Source organism: Ambystoma mexicanum, chromosome 4p (genome assembly GCF_040938575.1).
Source record: "Ambystoma mexicanum isolate Mex_15411 chromosome 4p, UKY_AmexF1_1, whole genome shotgun sequence".
In the NCBI taxonomy this organism is placed as follows: domain Eukaryota; kingdom Metazoa; phylum Chordata; class Amphibia; order Caudata; family Ambystomatidae; genus Ambystoma; species Ambystoma mexicanum.
In genome coordinates this window covers 906,228,675-906,247,733 of record NC_090927.1, presented here as the reverse complement: position 1 = coordinate 906,247,733, position 19,059 = coordinate 906,228,675, and the positions used below count along the sequence as shown (strand labels likewise).

Genomic DNA, 19,059 nt, shown 5'->3' with positions numbered 1-19,059 from the left:
TCTCTCCCTCTGTCAAGGATTTGCTTGGCCATCTTCCTGGGCATGCTCCAGCCAGAAGAGCCCCAGCGAGAGGCGGGCATGCTGTCAGAGGTTTTAGCCCTCCACTCCTCAAGCAGATCATGGTGGCCGTTAGAGAAAGATGTCCTCACTGAGGGATTGAAGTTGTGGGAGAAGCACTCCCTTCAAGAGCAAGGAAGACCAGCTCCTTGAGATTTATGGGAAGAAGGTCTATTCTAATCCTTCTCTTCACCCAAGACAAGCCATAGGTTGATGCCCCTCTAGCGGTGGGTAATCAAAAACTCTGGAGAGAGCTGGCTCAATTCTTGCCATCACAATAGATGGAAGGTCAAGCAGGGCTCACGGACCACATTCATAGCCCAAACATTTTTAACACAAGAGAGAATAGTGGTCCAAACATATATTTATATTTTAAGTCAGCTCCTTAATAACTCTCCAATCACTCCAACCGAACTAAAATGTCCCTTATTCTGTACCTCTCCTTAGGAATTAGTGATATGCCGCCTTTCTATGGTGAGGGATAGACAAAGAACTGACCCTCAATATCTACTTAAGCCAACTTAGAATTTTAGGTCAACAATTAAAATACTCCTACCAATGGCCAGGAAGCTGAGCATGCAAGGAGTTATCAATACTAAGTTTCAGGGGGTGATATCTGTGGATATTTTGAATGAAAACAGATTCAACTGGCCTTAATGAAGCCACTGGTTGGTAGAGTCTGGCAACATTATGATTTTATGAAACCCACCACAGGGAATCCAGTGGTTTAGATGTTTGGACCACTATTCTCTCTTGAATTCTTGCCATACCAGCTTCCCTTATCTGGCACCTACTCACTGGAATGCCCTACCTCCCACTATCCGAGGTGAGGCCTCCCTCACCACCTTCCGCAAAGCCTTGAAAACCATCCTCTTCACATAAGGCCCTACACATCAGCATGAATACTTATCATATGACCCGTTGCACAAGTTGTAATATAATGACTATGTGCAATATCTGTAACAACAGTATGATGTTTTGTAGTATTCACAATGTGTCAACGACCGCTACCATGCCTGTACCTGTGTAACTAAGTTCTTGCAAATAACAGCGCCTCAATGCCCCTGGGCTGCTTGCGCGCTATATAAATATAAATAAATAAATACCTGCCACTGGACAAGCACCAGGTCTTCAAGTCCATTCTGGAGGAAGCTAAGTCTGTGACTCAGGATCTGCTCAAGTCATCCCTTCATAATATCAATACAGCTAGTCATGCAATGGTGGAGTTTGCAGACATGCAAAGAGTCGCTTGTCTGCATACTTCCAAATTCACACAGGATGTACAGGAGCGCATCATCAATCTCCCCTTTGATGGCCAAGATCTGTTCCACTCCTCCATGGATGAGGAACTCAATAATCGCAAGACTTCCAAGCAGACGGCCAAATCCCTGGCAGTCTTCATGAAGACTAGCCAGCAGCCCTTCTGTCAGCCCTCCGCCATACACACTAGACAGAAGCCCTTGCTGGCTTCTGGGGTTACATGATAGGAAGGCAAAAAACTGGCCTGCTCCCCAGTGGCCACAGAAGGAAGCATGCCTCCAGAGGGTTGTTTCGCAGCACCCACTGATACAAAGAAGCAATAACAAACAGGATCGGGTCCACTGCACGACGGTCAGCTGCAGGCTATCATTGCATCGGAGCAGCTAGTTAAACATCTAGCAGGAACCCTGGATTTGTTCATTAGTCTCCAAAGGAGGAACCATGCTAGCCTACAGGCGTTCCTGGATTTCTCCCCTTCAACCTCCATCTCCACGACGAGAGATTCAAGACGAATACCAGCGTAGATTCCGAGCTCAGTTCAGAGCAACCATTCTTTCTGAACTGTACACCAAAAGGATGCCAGCCTACATGTACTTATATGGCAACCACACCAGAAATTACTCTGTTTTTTGATTGGCAGGCACCAGTATCAATATTCAGTCCGGACCTTCGGACTGCATGCAGCACCGAGAGTAGTCATCACGCTGTTGAGTACTGTGGCCATCTCATTGCAGCTCAGGTGGCTCCAGGTATTCCCATAGCTGGAGGACTGACTTGTCTGGGCTTCGTCCGGTCAGGAAGCATTCGGATGTGACCAACATTTTGGGGACTACTGTGGGCAGTCCCGAGGCCATAAGCCTCTCACCGGCCGAGCAGTCAAAGACTCTTCGAGGCTTGTTGGAGTAGCAACCAACCTCCAGGTTGATGCCTCTTTGGGGTCTTTCACCAGGCAGCCGCCTGAGAGGGCGAGAGTTACCAGTGGTATCGCCACCGAGGGCATGGCTGTGCATTCTTGATGTCAGTCCGAGACTCCTAGATCTCCCCTCACTGGGTGCAGATCCCGACCATCGTCAGAGACCTGTGCCTCAGGGAGCCACATTGGGGACTGCATCCCTTGTGTCCCCACCAAACCGGTCCACCTACTCAGCCCTAAGAGGGCAGAGAGCCAGGGGCGATCTTCAAGATCGGAAATGGCATAAAAGAATTGGAAATACGGGCCATCCGTTATGTGCTACAAGCATTTCTTCCGAACATCTGCCAAAAAACTATCCCGATCCAAACCGACAGCTCAACAGCGATGTTCTAAATAAACAAGCAGGGGGGGGTACAAGGTCCCCTCGGCTATGTTATCTGGCTTTATGAGTCTGTGAATGGGCTCTGGGATACAATATACCGCTCAGAACAGTTCATCTGGCCTGGGTTCTGAATGAGGAAACAGATCTCCTCAACAGGCTACACCATGTCAATCATGAGTGGGAAATCAATCCCATGGCTCTGCCTACCATCTCCTGAGAGTGGGGTCTTCACTACGTCTCTCGTGGCGGCATGGGTGCAGGTTCTCTAGGAGATGTGTTAAACATTTTCTGGATGTGGGAGTTCTGTTACGCCTTCCTGCCAATTCTGCTGATCCCGGAGTATTGGCCAGATTGAAGGAAGCCACAAACTGCACATTCATATTGCGAGTGCCGCAGTGCCTGGCCCGAATTTCGGATTCACAACTTTTGAGGCTGAAAGGGCTATTCCTCTTCTACAGTGACATGACATCCTGATTCAAGAACAAGGGCAAAATCCTTCATCCATGCCCTTAATTGCTCAGCCTAGTTCCTGAGGGCTTGACTTGCGGTCATTTATGTCTACCCGCAGAGAAAGAGAAAATCATTCAGGCGACCAGAAAGCAACTGTCATTGGGCCTTGGGAAAAGGTATCAACATGCACCCATCCTTCCTATCAAAAGACATTTTCTCCTGCTATATTAATGAGGAGGTGGTCCTGTCGATGTTGCTCCTTCTATATTAAGGAGGAGGTGGTTCTGTCGACGTTCTTTCCCGAACCTCAGTGCTCTGTGGTCTCTACTCTTCTCACCTTTCCCTGGACCGAACACATCAATAAATCTGATTCTCTCTTTGTCACCTTCGGGACACACAATCTTGGCTCTGCTATTAAATACTGTTATTCCTCTCAGAATCTCACTCCGCCTAAGGGATGTATGCACACACAGTGAGGGCAAAGGCCACTCCAGTAGCATTTCAGACTCATGTTCCGTGGGATGTCATCAGCAGGGCTGCCATGTGGTCCACCCTGCCAGCCTTTTGCAAGCACTATTGTTTGGATACCAAATTGCAGGGCTGACCCCTGATTGGTCAGCCAGTCTTGAGAAGCGTGTTTGCTCCTAGTTGGACTACCTCCACCCGTGAGTTTGTCTTGATCCGAAATCTCCCATCAGTATGAAGGAAAGAGGATGGGATGTGGAGTAACAAACAGTATAACAAACTAGTAGTCACCAGTCCATAATCCCCTTTCTTCCATCCGAGCCTCCCTCCATCTCACTGCTAAATCAGTTCAATTAGGCTTTGTAGCTGGCGAGCGGGTAAAAAAGACTGGCAAGCAAGACAAAACGGCAGAATCAGCGTGGGAGGGCATGCCCTCCGTGTAGTCATTTAAAGGGAAGGTTTTACTGCGGTGCAAAAAAGGTCCTGGTCCCGTCCCCATGGGACGGGGTATCCCATCAATATGGTGTTAAGGGGACTAGTATGGACTAGGAGTACAGTAGTCACTACGGTGAGGAACTGCTTCTTAATGTGGCAACAGCAGCAGACATACAGTGGCAGAGGAAAAACGCCCGTCCAGGTGATATCAATATACTCTATAATGATGAGCTTTCAAAATTGGCATCCAGCCACCCCTTACCCCTCCCTGCCCACCCAGAAAATTAGACTGGCTCCACCACCGTGCCAGCAAAGGGAAGCTCTCAAAGGCACCTTCGTGCTCGCATGGCAGCGGCACCCAATGTAAAAGAAAGGATCCTGGCCCAGCACGGGAAGCTTTTCAGTCCCGAGGACCAGGATTGACCTAGGAAAATTCCCAGATCTGTTCCCAGGCCCAGCTTCCATACACTTGGCACAGGCCTGAATGCATAAACAGCCAGCCGCACGTCGTGTTCAAAAGGTGTCCAAATATGTGTATATGTCTTGCAGTGTAAAGAAATGTTCTTGTTAGTGTGAGTATTTCGACCAATGAAAACAAGAGTCCAACTTCCAATTCTCACTTGAAAGTATTTCTTACTGAATCACAGACATGTTTAAAATTTAAAAATGTTGGCATTCTTTATACGAAAGTCCACAATTTTACATTTGAAACATGCATTTTGTATAAAAGCAAAGAACATTTTATGTTTGCAAAAGGCTTTTTGCTTCTATGCAAAATGCCAGGCTTGGGTTCCATCAAGAGATGCGTGATGGAGGGGAGCCCAGACAATTTTTTTGTGGGCAGCGGCACCCTATTGTACTGAAAAGGTTCCCGCTCCAGCACGGGAGCGGGGAGCTTTCCACTTTAATAATGTTTGAAAGGCTCTCCCAAGCTGGCATGGCAGCGACGCCCTATGTGATAGAAAAGCTGTTCCACACTGCTGGTGCAGCAGTGGCGCCCCCGCAGGCAGGAGCTTTTCACTTACATTGGGGATCACTACAGCCCCAGGATGGGAGAACCTTTCATTTTATGTAGGGCACCACAGCCGCTGCCGCGCCAGCATCACATAGCTTTCTAAAGGCTCCTACATGCTGGTGTGCAGAGTTCTATGGTAACCTTTGTACATTATATTAGCTTGGCACCCTGGGCGACTGCCCATGTCACCCATGCTTAACGCCGGCCCTGATAACAAGTACTTCAATTGTGTTACCTATTCTAGCCCTGGCTGGAAGAACAGCCTGACCCTGCAGATATCCTGTCCCTAGTGTGTGTGTGGTGGACCGCCTATCTAAAAGAGGATAGACAAAGGGGATACTGGCCCTTACTCTACAATGAGCGGTCGATCAGTGTTTCCCGGATCAAGCATGGGCTATCCCAAACAAAAGCACACGGGTAGTGTTTTTAAAAAGGGGTATTTTGGGAAAAAGGACACACGGCGGGGGATTTCCAAAGCTTTATTCACCCTCCTTAGTGTGGGCTGTCCCAACCCATCTATAATCGTGCATCAAGTGGAATTCACTTGCGATAGCACAAAGACTTTTTATAAAAAAAGAGTATATATAACAACTACTACAAAGTTGGTTCAGATGTTGTTGTATGTTAAAAAACCCTCCTTTGTATCCTATAGATACTGGGCAATGTAAAAAGGAATTGTTCTCAACAGGTGTCTCTTTTATACTAGAGACATCCATAAACTGTCAGGTCGACCGGTTTCGATGATATGTCTTGCTTGGATCATCTTCTTCAGGACCAATTTCTTGTATTATTAGAGTTGATCTTCTATCCACATATAGTGGCAGTACCCCACATCCCACCTAGGGAAAAAGAGGGACCTATTTGTAAAGCCGGATTTTATAGGACAGTATATGTATACTTATTGACCATTTGTACTTATTACAAAGGAACTTATTCATATTGTGCATAGACATTTAAGGACGGTGTGCTTGCACCTGCCAGGTGGGGTATGCGTCGCACCCATGGCGTGACATTCCCCTCCTTGTGTGCATGCTGCATATCAATACATGGATCTGCTCCGCAGACTACCCATTCTCCCAACAACATCCCCATGGGTGCAAAGGGGTCGGTGGGGGGAGGAGGGTGCAGCTATGGTGATTTCATCTGTGATTCCACGTGCATTCGAACATGCATATCCATAAAGGGTACCTCAGTATTTATTCATTGTTGTTAATGTGTTCTTTTTCTTTGGGTGGTGCAGAGGTCATGAGTGGAGCCCCTTTGGTGATCACACAGGCTTGTTATTGTCCACAGTGGGCTACAATACAATGAAGCAAAAGGAAGAAAAGACGTCTTCATACTCTTTAGTGTGTGAATGATTTCAAACTTCTTGGATACATAGCAAGTGCAGCGTTCTAAAGGCTTAATGTTGCCAAATTGCATTGCTGATCTATCGGTGGTGTGTCGAATGAGGTAAATGAGGTAAATGCTGTGGCAGGTCATAGGTGGTCATGAATGATCACTGCCTATTTTATGATGTACCCAGTGTTATCAAGGCACAACATTAAAGGAGGGCTTGAATGCATAAATCCAGTCTTGGCGCCAACACAAGCTTCCTCTATCACAGCCGGCGTCCCACCGCTACCCTGCGCTTAGCAGAATAGCGGGACGCAGCGCAGACATCAGAACCAGCATATCGCGTTTAGTCTAGATTGGATGTATTTACATATAGGGAGGACCCCCCAACAAATATATGGACTGGATTTATGCATTCAAGCTTGATGCACGATTATAGATGGGTAGGGACAGCACACACTACAGAGTGAGAATAAAGCTTTGGAAATTCCCTGCCGTGTGTCCTTTTTCCCAAAATACCCCTTTTTAAAAACACTACCTGTGTGCTTTTGTTTGGGATAGCCCATGCTTGATCCGGGAAACACTGACTGACCGCTCATTGTAGAGTAAGGGCCAGTTTCCCCTTTGTCTATCCTCTTTTAGATAGGCGGTCCACCACACGCACACTAGGGACAGGACCTCTGCAGGGTCAAGGTGTCCCTCCAGCCAGGGTTAGAATAGGTAACACAATTGAAGTACTGCTTGTTCCAAAAATTGCTGGTCAATAGTTTTTCAGTCCTTGTTCTGTTTTCTGTGATACCGTGATTGTAAGTAACAGAAAGGCCTTCACATCCCTGGAGGATGAGCTAGAAACAAAATTTTTCTTTTTACCCATAAGTGTTTTTCAGCTTTTCATCTATCACAGGGGAGGTGTACTGTGCCCTCCCCTTCCCATTATTCCAGCTCCGGAGTCCAATTGAAGAGGATTGTAACGTCCACATGGTCCTTCCCCACCTGCCTGACCCCTTTTCTGCTCCCTCCCCCCCGCTTCCGGACACTGAAATTCAGGGTGGGTGGGGTAGAAAAGCACAATGGTGCTGGCAGACAATTTGTTGCGGGCCCGGACGGCAGGAACACAGCGATGTGAAATCCCCAAGGTAAGGCAGAGAACTGTGCTCCTTCACTTTTGCCGACCCTTTTTATGGGGCATTTCACGTCACTGAGCAGCACCGCCGGCCACTGAACCCGTGAATCTGGCCTGGCCCCCCTACTGTGGAACCAGTTCTTCCTGGCGTCCACCTGCTGCTGCCAGCCACTAATCCTTACATGCATCCAGGCTCAGCTCCCCCCCCCGCCGCCCCGCTCGTCCAACCCGGCATCCCTGCAAGGGCGGGTCCTTTGACTTTCGTTTGAGCAAGAGACCCAGTCTACAGGATGTTGGTTGTCACGAGTAGGCTTCTGCGCATTAGCTTTTGCAACCGGTGCAGCGACCACAGCCAGATGTACTGGCTGATTATAATGCATGATCTTACACTACGTTAAGCTATGCCTCCATCTCTTCTTTGATACATCCAGCACTGGGCAAGCAACCCAAGTATTCACTGCCCAGGCCAGGGCTTTATTGCACTGCACTGGAGCTGCAAAGCCAATAATGTTTAGGCTAGATCTGGCTGTACGTTCTTATAACACAATTTGCCTCTACACTTGGCCCATTAAGACCACTTTGGTGGCGATGTGCACAATATAAAAGATCAATACCATAACATAACTTGTGTCCCATGAATACTTTAAATGCTGTACATGGACAACCTATTAATACCCACACTTCCTGTATTACAGATATGTTTTGCTAGTTTATAATATCAAAGCAGTAAGGTATGGGTTGGATATGAGAGTTGTGTTGGTAGTACATAAACTAAAAAATGCATTGTGTAGTTAATCGGTGTGTGTGTGTCTGTGTGTAATACAAATCGAACATTCTCTAGGGTGCTGTGAACCATCTTTACGGTTGGTCTACTTTTAAACAACTTGTTTTGTGAAATAAATGCAGAAAATTAAGGTTTGAGTAGAGGTAAACGTAAAACTCACTTCATGTTCTGCAGATTGCGTTATTTAAAGCGTGTAAAAGGCTAAATTGAAGAATGACCTCCAGTGGCCTAGAATGGGATTATTATGAATTTCAACATGCTGAAACGCCTTCTTTAGAGCGTACCGCCACCGGATCTAACCCCTCCCTACTGCCGGCCAATGCTGCAAGCTCCTACTGGAACTCTGGCGCACTCTCTGATTGGTCAATGAGTATTCACACTGCACACACCTCGGCAGCCGTCCAGGAGACAGTCACCGCTGTGAAAACAGTCAAGGAAGAAAAGGATAAAAGAAACTTTTGGCGAAGGGATAGGACAGACCATAGAAGATCAGAGAGAGTGAAGGAGGTTAGCAAATCTCTACTGTGCATCCGTGTGAACAAGCTGCATGCTAAGCCTCTGATCAATCCTCTGGGACGTGGCATGCGGGACTTGCAAATAATCTGCATGTATGCATGGCTGGGTGTTATCTGGCATCTACCCTCCTAACCATTCTCGCCCACTGCAATCTGAGCAGTATTATTATAAACACTTTACAATAAAAATCGTACTCTTACGTCCCGTCCCCTTTCCTCCATACTGCATGGGGCGTTCCTCCTAGGGACGGGAAGCGAAACCTTTTTCACCAGAAAAAATCTTATTCCCCTTTAAAATTAGAGGTGTGCAGGGGTGCGGGACTGGGAGCATGCGTTCCCCTGACTACACACACCGGCGTCACTCCCCAGTCCTCTTTTCCGCGTCGACGGGAACGGACCACTTTCACCAGTGCTCCTGGGTTTGGCTTCGGCCTTGTAATTCCACACGCTCGTCCCCGGATACTATCTTTTTCTTCTAATCTACAAACAGGTACTCGGTCCTCTGGCACCACGTTCCTCCCCATGCGCATGGCGATGTCCTTGGGCTCCAGCAGGTGGCCAGCCTGCGGGAGGCTCTTCCCCATGTCCGACCCCCATGCCCTTTGCCTCCGCTGCCTTGGCCCTGACCACGGCTCGGATGGCTGTACTGCGTGCAACACACTTACACCGCAATCTCTGAAGAACATGTTAGCAAGGTGGAGGGAGCTCTTCGAGAAGTCGCCTCCAGAGGACTTGAAGAAATTGGTCAAGCACAAGTCAAGGCCCAATGCAGGGCTGCTATTTTCCATCACACCCCGCAAAGGCGACTCCTTCCCAAGGAAATGCCCAAGCAGGAGGGACCGTTCCGGTTCTCAAACCAGCTCAGGTACCGAGGCTCATCCAGCTACCGGCTGCCAGGCCGAGGGGTTGCTATATCCTTCCGGAGACAGCACTGAGGGACCGCAAGGTTCTTTGACCAGGTGTCCACGTGAGGGGCTATGCCCTACTACCAGACAAATGTCTGAGGGGGCGCCTGGACGCAGCACTACCGGCGATTCAGCCGAGGGCAATACGCCTACGAGGTCTCGTCCTGAGGTGCACGGTAGGCATCAAGCTCCACCGCCAAGAGTCCAAGAGGAGGCCAGTCCCAGTGAGCTAGGCAACACGCCACATGCATGTGGCATGCAGCTCGACAAGATGGCCGCCGCACCAGACAAGATGGCCACTCGTCCGAAACTGGCCCCATTTGGGGCGCTGTTAGGAGATAGAGTGTCCAGGTGGGACTGGTCTTCACCAGATACGTGGCCTACCGCTTATCCTTCTATGTCGTATGGCAGATACCCCCTACAACTAGCAAGTCAGAGTATGCACAGGACCCAGCAGCCACCCGCTACTCCGTCAATACCACCTGCTGCCTCAGCAGCCTGTGAGGACAGGTTTTTTGAGACGTTCCTCACGCTGATGAGTTCCCCTCAGATGGGCGCCATCCATCGGGATGTGATCATGCTGCCTCCAGTCCCTCTGCCAGCACCCATAGTCATTCCCCCTATGGCTCTGGTGCCTCAGGCCCTTGCGCAGCCCCAGCTTCCCATGCCGGGTCCTTCGATTCCGGCTCCCCTGCCTCTTACAATTCAGGCGGTTCCACAACCGCCTCCACAGTAGCTTCCGGCTCCGGTCCCCACACCACAGCCTAGGGCTGCCAGCACTCCTCCACTGGCGCCAGACCAGTTGGACACCCTAGTGGACACCTATGAGGAAGAGGACCCCGACACACCATAGTCAGTCAAGGCCTTCCATGATCGACTTGCAGGTTTGGCTGAATACTTGGGGCTTCCACAACCCAAGTTTGAACAACCTGAGGCGGGGTTCCTGGACAAAGTCCTCACTCTACGCCTGTGACTAGAACAGGGATTCCGATGCAGAAGGAGTTTGCCTTGGCCAAAAATGGATGGTTGAAACCCCATTCAGCGCAGCCCACCAACAGGCGCCTTGACGCCAAGTACAGGCAGTTGGAGGGGGATACACTCTTGTTGTCGGCACACCCTCTACCACACTCCTTGGTGATTGCCACGACTTCCATGTACTCGAAGTCTCAGTCTTAATCGGCCACCTCGTCCTCGGCTCTGCTAGGCAAGGAGGAGAAGATCTTGGAGGCGTATGGATAGAAGGTCTATTCCAATGCCTCGCTGCACCTTTGTCAGTCTAATGCGGATGCCATGCTCGCAGCCGTTAACCAGAGGCTTTGGTGGGAAATAGCTGACTTCCTTCTGGAACTTCCGGTGCACAGTCCGGCACGCTTCAAGGTAGGGCTGGCAGAGGCAAAGATGGTGGCTCAAGACATCATGCTGTCCACAGTTGCGCATATTGACACCTCAGGCCGGGCCATCTGCATCGCCCTGCACATGAGAAGGACAGCTTGGCTCCGGGCTACAAGTTCAACCCGGACGTCCAGGAACGCATATTGGACCTTCCATTTGAGGGTAGCGACCTCTTTCATTCCACCATCGATAAGGAAATTGATATGAAGAACAGTTCCCACACTGTGAAATGGGTTGGGCCTTCGGTGGGTTTCCGGGGGCTTCCAAGAACGACTGTCCAGGCAGACGGACCGATCTCTGAGTCAACACTGCCACAAACAACACAAGGCGGGGAATAAGGGCTTCTTTCAGTCTCCCTCCTCAGCCTCAGAGGGAAAAAAGGCATGACACTCCTCTCCGGGTCCATGTTTCTCCGGATGGGGGGGCAGGCTTTCCTTCCACGCACACAATAGGCACGCCAGGTTCACTGACCCCTGGATCCTATCAGTAGTGTCCACGGGCTACTTCCTATCGGATTCTCTCTCTCCTCCCCTCCACTCCCACAGATTGAGAAAGCAACTCTGTTGACGGAAATTCGATCGCTCGTAGAGAGCCAGGCAGTGGACGAAGTCCCAGCCTCCCAGCAGGCTATGGGCTTCTACTCCAGGATTTTCGTCATACACAAGAAGAACCAGGCTGGCCTGAGAGTTGTGTTGGTTGGTCCTTTCCACCCTGAACCTTTCCCTCCCTCTTCAAAAGTTCAAGATGGTTACCCCAGCACTTATTGCAGAGACACTCTGCAGGAGAGACTGGATGTGCTCCCTGGATCTGAAGGATGCTTACCTACACGTCCCGATTTGGCAGCCCCATCAGTCCTTCCTGTGTTCTGGATTATGGGCTTCCATTTCCAATACAAGGTTCTACCCTTTGGTCTCAATTCAGCCCTGAGGGTCTTTACCAGGCTTATGAATGCAGTAGCAGCCCTTCTCACGGCACACAGTCACCATGTCGATCCATACCTGAACAACTGGCTCGTCAGGTTGAAATCCCTGGAGAGGGTCGACCATACCTCCTCTGCCCAACCAGAGCGTCCACAGAGTTTGGTCCCTTCAGGAACAGGAGGCCCATATAAATTGGCTAGAGCTGAAGGCCATCTGGCTGGCTCTCAAGGCCTTCCTACCGCTCATCAGTGGCAAAATGATCCTCATTCAGACAGACAACTCCACCAGCATGAACTACCTCAACAAGCAGGGTGGCACCACGTCGCCTTCTCTATGCACCCTGGCGGTCAGCATCTGGAAATGGGCCCTGGTGAAAAACATGCACCTGACAGCGATCCTCATGCCGGGGGAGTCGAACCGGGAGGCGGACAGGCTCAGCAGGTTAGGGGTGGGCAATTAAGAATGGCAATTGAACAATCAGGTCCTTCAGGAGATCTTCAACAGATGGGGTCATCCTCAGGTGGACCTCTTTGCCACCTGGTTCAACAGGAAGTGCTCCCATTTCACATCCTGGCAGGCTCAGGGTCTAGGCGCTCTGGGCGATGCACTGCAGATACAGTGGAACGGCATGGGCACCTATGACTTCCCTCCCACTCCATTGGTACACAGGCAGGGTGATCTGCAAGATAAGAGAGTCCCGGCACCTCAGTATCATTCTGATAGTTCTGTGGTGGCTGGCGATGCCATGGTTCTTGGAGCTACTCAGCCTGTCGGACAAGCCTCCGATGCACCTCCCACAGGGCCCAACTCATCTTCTGTCGCAGCCGGGGAGCATGGTTATCCACCCCGCCCCTCAGAAGTTAGCCTCGCAGCGTGGTTCCTGAACAGGTCACACTGAAGCATCTGCGCCTCTCCAGACTAACCCCAACATCATTCAGGGTGCTAGAAGCGATGCAACAAGAAGCCAGTACAAGAGCAAGTGGACTAGGTTTTGCCATTGGACCGAATCTAAGGCGGTCGACCCTGTCACTTGCGCACTGGACGATATGCTATCCTTCTCAGCACACCTCGCACACTTTGGGGTGCAGATAGAGACATGCAGCATCTATCTTGAGGCCATCAGAGCCTATCGGAATTCAGAGGAGGACATTTTCTCGTCCGCCAATCCAGTGCTTCAAAGACATCTGATGGGCCTCACTAGGCTCTACCCGCCCATCAAGAAGCCAAACCCTGTGTGGGACCTCAATATAGTTTTAGGCGCCTTGGCGCATAAACCCTTTGAGCCAATGGCGGCCACGGACATCAGGCTGGTCACCATGAAGACAGCCATTTTGGTGGGTCTTACGTCTGCCTGGCGTGCCAGCGAGATCCAAGCTCTGGTGGCTTCTGAGCCATACACTACCTTTCATAGGGACAAGGTGGTTCTCAGAACGCACCCTGCGTTCTTACCTAAGGTAATCTGTGTTCCACCTAAATGAGGAGATAGTACTCCCTACTTTCTTTGCAGACCCCAAGGACGATGCTCAGAGGGTCCTGCACTGTTTAGATGTAAGGCAAGCGCTAAAGTTCTATCTGGACAGAACCAAGAGCTTTTGCAAATCTGAGGCTCTATTTATCACCTACGGTGGGTCAAGGCCATGATATCCGGCTTCCAAGGCCTCCGTAGCAAGATGGATGGTTGCAGCCATTAAGGAGGCCTATGAGGGGCAGCACAAGCCGATTCCGGCAAACATGCATGCCCACGCTATCAGGGCTAAGGCCACGGTGGTCGCATTCCAGAGACCCATCCCGTGGCAGGTCATCAGCAGGGCAGCCACGTGAGCCACTCCGCCCGCCTTTTACAAGCACTACTGTTTGGATGCCGGCTCCAGGTCGGACGTGGCATTCGGGCAGGCAGTATTAAGGAACTTGTTTTCTTAAGGAGGGTCACCTCTCCTCCCCGGGGCTACATTCAGTTGTAATTGCCCATGCAGTATTGAGGAAAAGTGACGGGGCATAAGAGTAATTATAAGTTACTCACCGTAGTGACTAACATACTCTTAGTCCACAGTCCCCTTTCCTCCATACGTCCCACCATCCTCCCCCCTAATAAAACTGGTGTCATTAGGCAATGGTAATATTGTCGACGCGTCAATGGGGACTGAGGATGGGCGCCGGTGTGCGGAGTCAGGGGAGCGCATGCTCCCAGGGCCGCCCCTGCGTGCCTCTAAATTTAAAGGGGAAGAAGATTGTTTCTGGTGAAAAAGGTTCCATCTCCCGTTCCTAGTTGGGACGCCCCATGGGTAACTTATAATTTTTTGGACAAACCATTCCTCAAAATGTTCATGGTTCCCAACTCTATTTTGAGGACTTAAGATTCAATTCACAAATCTGGGTGCATGATGCGCTTGGTCACCCAGCCTCGCTTCCAGACTTTTCTCACCACACCCTCAAGCGCCACCCGAAAAACCTCATGGCCCACAATTAATTTCTAGGAGATTTGGCCCATGGCTCTCAAATTGTACCCCACTTGTTTCTCATTTTTAACACACGATATGCTTGCTTATGGGTACAGCCACTCCACTTCTCCAGTGTCACTCAGTGAGTGTGATTCAGATCCATATTTCATATTTAGGTGTGTCGTACCTTTAGCCCCACTTTACCGAGGAAAGCCTCCATTACATTTCAGTGGAATGCTCTAATCCCATTCATAATGTTGCTTTCCTAAATTGCCCAGGCCATTTCTCAAAAAATCTCTACATTGTTCAATGTTCCCAAATAAGTGACTCTGGCCCTTGTCTGCAGATTCCATTTGGCGTGTGGTGCTTTCTGTTGCTTGGCTTTTTGCTGCTTCCTGTTCTTCCTTTCTGCTGTCCTCTTTCCAATATCCGTGACACTTTCATCCTTTTATCTGCAGTGGCACTTCGGGGTAAAGTGGTAATTCCAACAAAAACGTCCTCCAATGTGTTTCTATGTTATCGTTGCAGAGTCATCAGACATAAAATATAGATGAACACTTCAAATCATTTGTCTTCTGCTTGTTCTGTTTGTTTACCTAGTGATTTTTAAAGAAATATGTACACAATCAGAATTTCTTCCATTCAGAGAAATAATGTGTTTTAGGTTTGTGTCCATCAGCCTTACTTATCGTCCATGCACTTATTTCCCTTGGAAATGCGGCCCTTTCCACATCAGACCTATGCTGTTGAAATATGTGTTTTTTCTTTATTTCACTGTGCTACTCATATCACCTTCAAAGAGACATCATTGACAAGATCTTCGAGGGGATTGGGTCCTCCGATGTATTCCATATCTATGACAGGTAATCACCACAGCTGTGCTGCTTCGGAAACTTTTTTCGGCGTCTGCGTCCTGCGTCGATGCGACGTCGTCGAGGACCTCCTCCGACGTCCGACGTCATCCGATGTGATAAGTAGGACGCACGACGCCCATAGCCTCAGTTCCGTTTTTTCCACGAACGTGTTGCTTCATGAATCTCGGTTACGCCTCGACTCTTAGGAGTTCTGTTCTTCTCGGTTCTTCGAACCTGTTCGTTTTTGTGAGAAAATCCTTCGTGTGAAGATGTCTTCTACTTCGTCTTCGACCCCGCATCCGGGCTTCAAGAAGTGCGGGGATTGTGGGTCCAAGATGTTGGTGACGGACTCGCACGACGCCTGCCTCTGGTGCCTCGGGGAGGCCCACGACACGGATGACTGTATCGACTGCCAGTCGCTCAAGTCCAAAGCCTTACGGGAACGTAAGAAGTTGTCGGTAGGTCGGGTGTCCAAGCCCCGGAAGTCGAAGTCTGCGGGGCTTTCGACCGATGATTCGAGAGGTGACTCTCCGTGTCGTCGTCGGAAGTCTCGTGGGTCTCCTTCTAGGAGTCGGTCTCGCCACTCCTCGGCCTCTTCGAGGCATTCTCGGAAGCGCCGACAGCGGTCGTCTTCCAGGTCCTCTTCTGAGGACTCTGCCCGGCACGTCGCTTACCCCACCAGCCGTGCGACGACGGAGGAATGGGCTTCCTTCGGGAAGAAAATGCTGACGATTCTCGAGTCGCAGGGTACAAAGCCGTCCGCAAATTAACAAGGGGGGTCCTGGGAGTCTCTCTGCCAGACATTAGTCCTGGTTACGAGAGACTTACCCAGAGTCTTTAGCTCACTATCTTTCAAAGAGAAGAAATATCCCAAACATATCAGTCTTTGTCCTGCCCTGGGGCAGTCCAGCACCGAAATGCTAGGCAATTCTCCTCTGAACAAGAGTACCAACAGCATCCCCAGACACGTGTTTTGGTCTGGTTGGACCTCATCAGTAGGTAGGAGCTGTGCCTCTCTAAGAATAGTGAGCAAGGGGTCCACGTCTGGATTCCCCTAGTAACTTAGGGTGAGACCCAAAGTTACTTGAATATGCAAATTGACAAGGGGGGTCCTGGGAGTCTCTCTGCTCTCTCTGCCAGACATTAGTCCTGGTTACGAGAGACTTACCCAGAGTCTTTAGCTCACTATCTTTCAAAGAGAAGAAATATCCCAAACATATCAGTCTTAGTCCTGCCCTGGGGCAGTCCAGCACCGAAATGCTAGGCAATTCTCCTCTGAACAAGAGTACCAACAGCATCCCCAGACACGTGTTTTGGTCTGGTTGGACCACATCAGTAGGTAGGAGCTGTGCCTCTCTAAGAATAGTGAGCAAGGGGTCCACGTCTGGATTCCCCTAGTAACTTAGGGTGAGACCCAAAGTTACTTGAAAATGCAAATTGACAAGGGGGGTCCTGGGAGTCTCTCTGCCAGACATTAGTCCTGGTTACGAGAGACTTACCCAGAGTCTTTAGCTCACTATCTTTCACAGAGAAGAAATATCCCAAACATATCAGTCTTTGTCCTGCCCTGGGGCAGTCCAGCACCGAAATGCTAGGCAATCCTCCTCTGAACAAGAGTACCAACAGCATCCCCAGACACGTGTTTCCGTCTGGTTGGACCTCATCAGTAGGTAGGAGCTGTGCCTCTCTAAGAATAGTGAGCAAGGGGTCCACGTCTGGATTCCCCTAGTAACTTAGGGTGAGACCCAAAGTTACTTGAATATGCAAATTGACAAGGGGGGTCCTGGGAGTCTCTCTGCCAGACATTAGTCCTGGTTACAAGAGATTTACCCAGAGTCTTTAGCTCACTATCTTTCACAGAGAAGAAATATCCCAAACATATCAGTCTTTGTCCTGCCCTGGGGTAGTCCAGCACCGAAATGCTAGGCAATTCTCCTCTGAACAAGAGTACCAACAGCATCCCCAGACACGTGTTTCGGTCTGGTTGGACCTCATCAGTAGGTAGGAGCTGTGCCTCTCTAAGAATAGTGAGCAAGGGGTCCACGTCTGGATTCCCCTAGTAACTTAAGGTGAGACCCAAAGTTACTTGAATATGCAAATTGACAAGGGGGGTCCTGGGAGTCTCTCTGCCAGACATTAGTCCTGGTTACGAGAGATTTACCCAGAGTCTTTAGCTCACTATCTTTCACAGAGAAGAAATATCCCAAACATATCAGTCTTTGTCCTGCCCTGGGGTAGTCCAGCACCGAAATGCTAGGCAATTCTCCTCTGAACAAGAGTACCAACAGCATCCCCAGACACGTGTTTCGTTCTGGTTGGACCTCATCAGTAGGTAGGAGCTGTGCCTCTCTAAGAATAGTGAGCAAGGGGTCCACGTCTGGATTCCCCTAGTAACTTAGGTTGAGACCCAAAGTTACTTGAATATGCAAATTGACAAGGGGGGTCCTGGGAGTCTCTCTGCCAGACATTAGTCCTGGTTACGAGAGGCTTACCCAGAGTCTTTAGCTCACTATCTTTCACAGAGAAGAAATATCCCAAACATATCAGTCTTTGTCCTGCCCTGGGGCAGTCCAGCACCGAAATGCCAGGCAATTCTCCTCTGAACAAGAGTACCAACAGCATCCCCAGACACGTGTTTCGGTCTGGTTGGACCTCATCAGTAGGTAGGAGCTGTGCCTCTCTAAGAATAGTGAGCAAGGGGTCCACGTCTGGATTCCCCTAGTAACTTAGGGTGAGACCCAAAGTTACTTGAATATCCGTCCGCACCCCCGAGTGGGGTCGGTCGTGAGAGGTCGAGAGACACCGCTCGCAAGAGTGGTCGGCACGAGTCACGGGAGAGGTCCCGTTCGGACAAGGGGACTCGTTCTCGACGTACCCGTTCCAGGTCGCGGCCCTCGACGCGTTCGAGACCGTGTACACCTGTGATGTCTTCGAGGAAGACAGCGACGCCTGAGGCGTCGAGGGTGTCGACAGGCTTTCTCGAAGCTCCGGCTCCGAGGAAGTCGTCGAAGCCGTCGACGCTGGCGGCACTGCATCTGACATCGACGCCGATTTACTCGACGCCGATCCTCTCGGCGCCGATGCCTGTTCTCTTGACGCCCTCAACGCCTTTCGAGGCCGGGGTGTTGGAGGTACCCCGTGGCACGAGGGAACCCCCTAGGAAGGCTCTGGTTAAGAGCAAGCACTCTCGGGTGCCTTCTTTTCACCACCTGGAATATATTTCGGAGGTGGATGAGGATTCTGATGGCCTGGTTCCTAGTCAGGTTCCAGATGAGATGTTCTCGGCCATAGCCGATTTGAGGCAGTCACTGCATGATGCCAGTGAACTGGACACCTCTCCGGAGGTAGAGTTTTGTAGGCCTGAGCCTGGCTCTCATGCCGATTCCTCGTACCGGCACCTTATGGCTAGGGTCTCCGAGTACTTGGGATGGTCTGCTCCCCCAGGGGAGTTTGTGCAGGATGATCTCACGGACATCCTTGATGTTGGTCCCCCAACTGACCCGGTACTGCCATTTCATATGGCTCTACAGAGAAGGGTGGCGGCGGCTTGGACTGCTCCGGAGAGTCTCCCGGCGGTGGGCAGGTCATTGTCACGAAAATACCGTCCAGCCAGTAGCGACCCCTGCTACTTGACCAGGCACCCCACTCCGGAGAGTTTGGTGGTGCAGGCGGCCCCGGCAAAGCAGGCGTCGTACCTTACCATCCCTCCTGATAGGGACGACAAACGTTTTGATGGCTGGGCAAAGAAAGTGTTTTCTTCAGGTGCTATGGCGCTTCAGGCGGCCAACTCCATTTGTGCCTTGTCTCATTTCACAC

At 50.3% G+C, this 19,059-nt stretch overlaps 1 protein-coding gene across 13 annotated transcripts in view; it reads left to right on the top strand.

Moving 5' to 3' along the window:
• Positions 1-19,059, top strand: part of ANKRD6 (ankyrin repeat domain 6) — a 1,122,185-nt gene that overhangs the window by 747,850 nt on the left and 355,276 nt on the right. For 4 of the 13 annotated variants that reach the window (XM_069606486.1, XM_069606487.1, XM_069606496.1 and 1 more), the window contains one exon: positions 8,394-8,726. The exons of the other annotated variants lie outside the window; for them this stretch is intronic. In XM_069606486.1, the coding sequence (XP_069462587.1) occupies positions 8,433-8,726 (294 nt within the window). In that variant the 5' untranslated portion in view covers positions 8,394-8,432. The remainder of the gene's footprint in view (positions 1-8,393; positions 8,727-19,059) is intronic. 13 annotated transcript variants of the gene reach the window in all.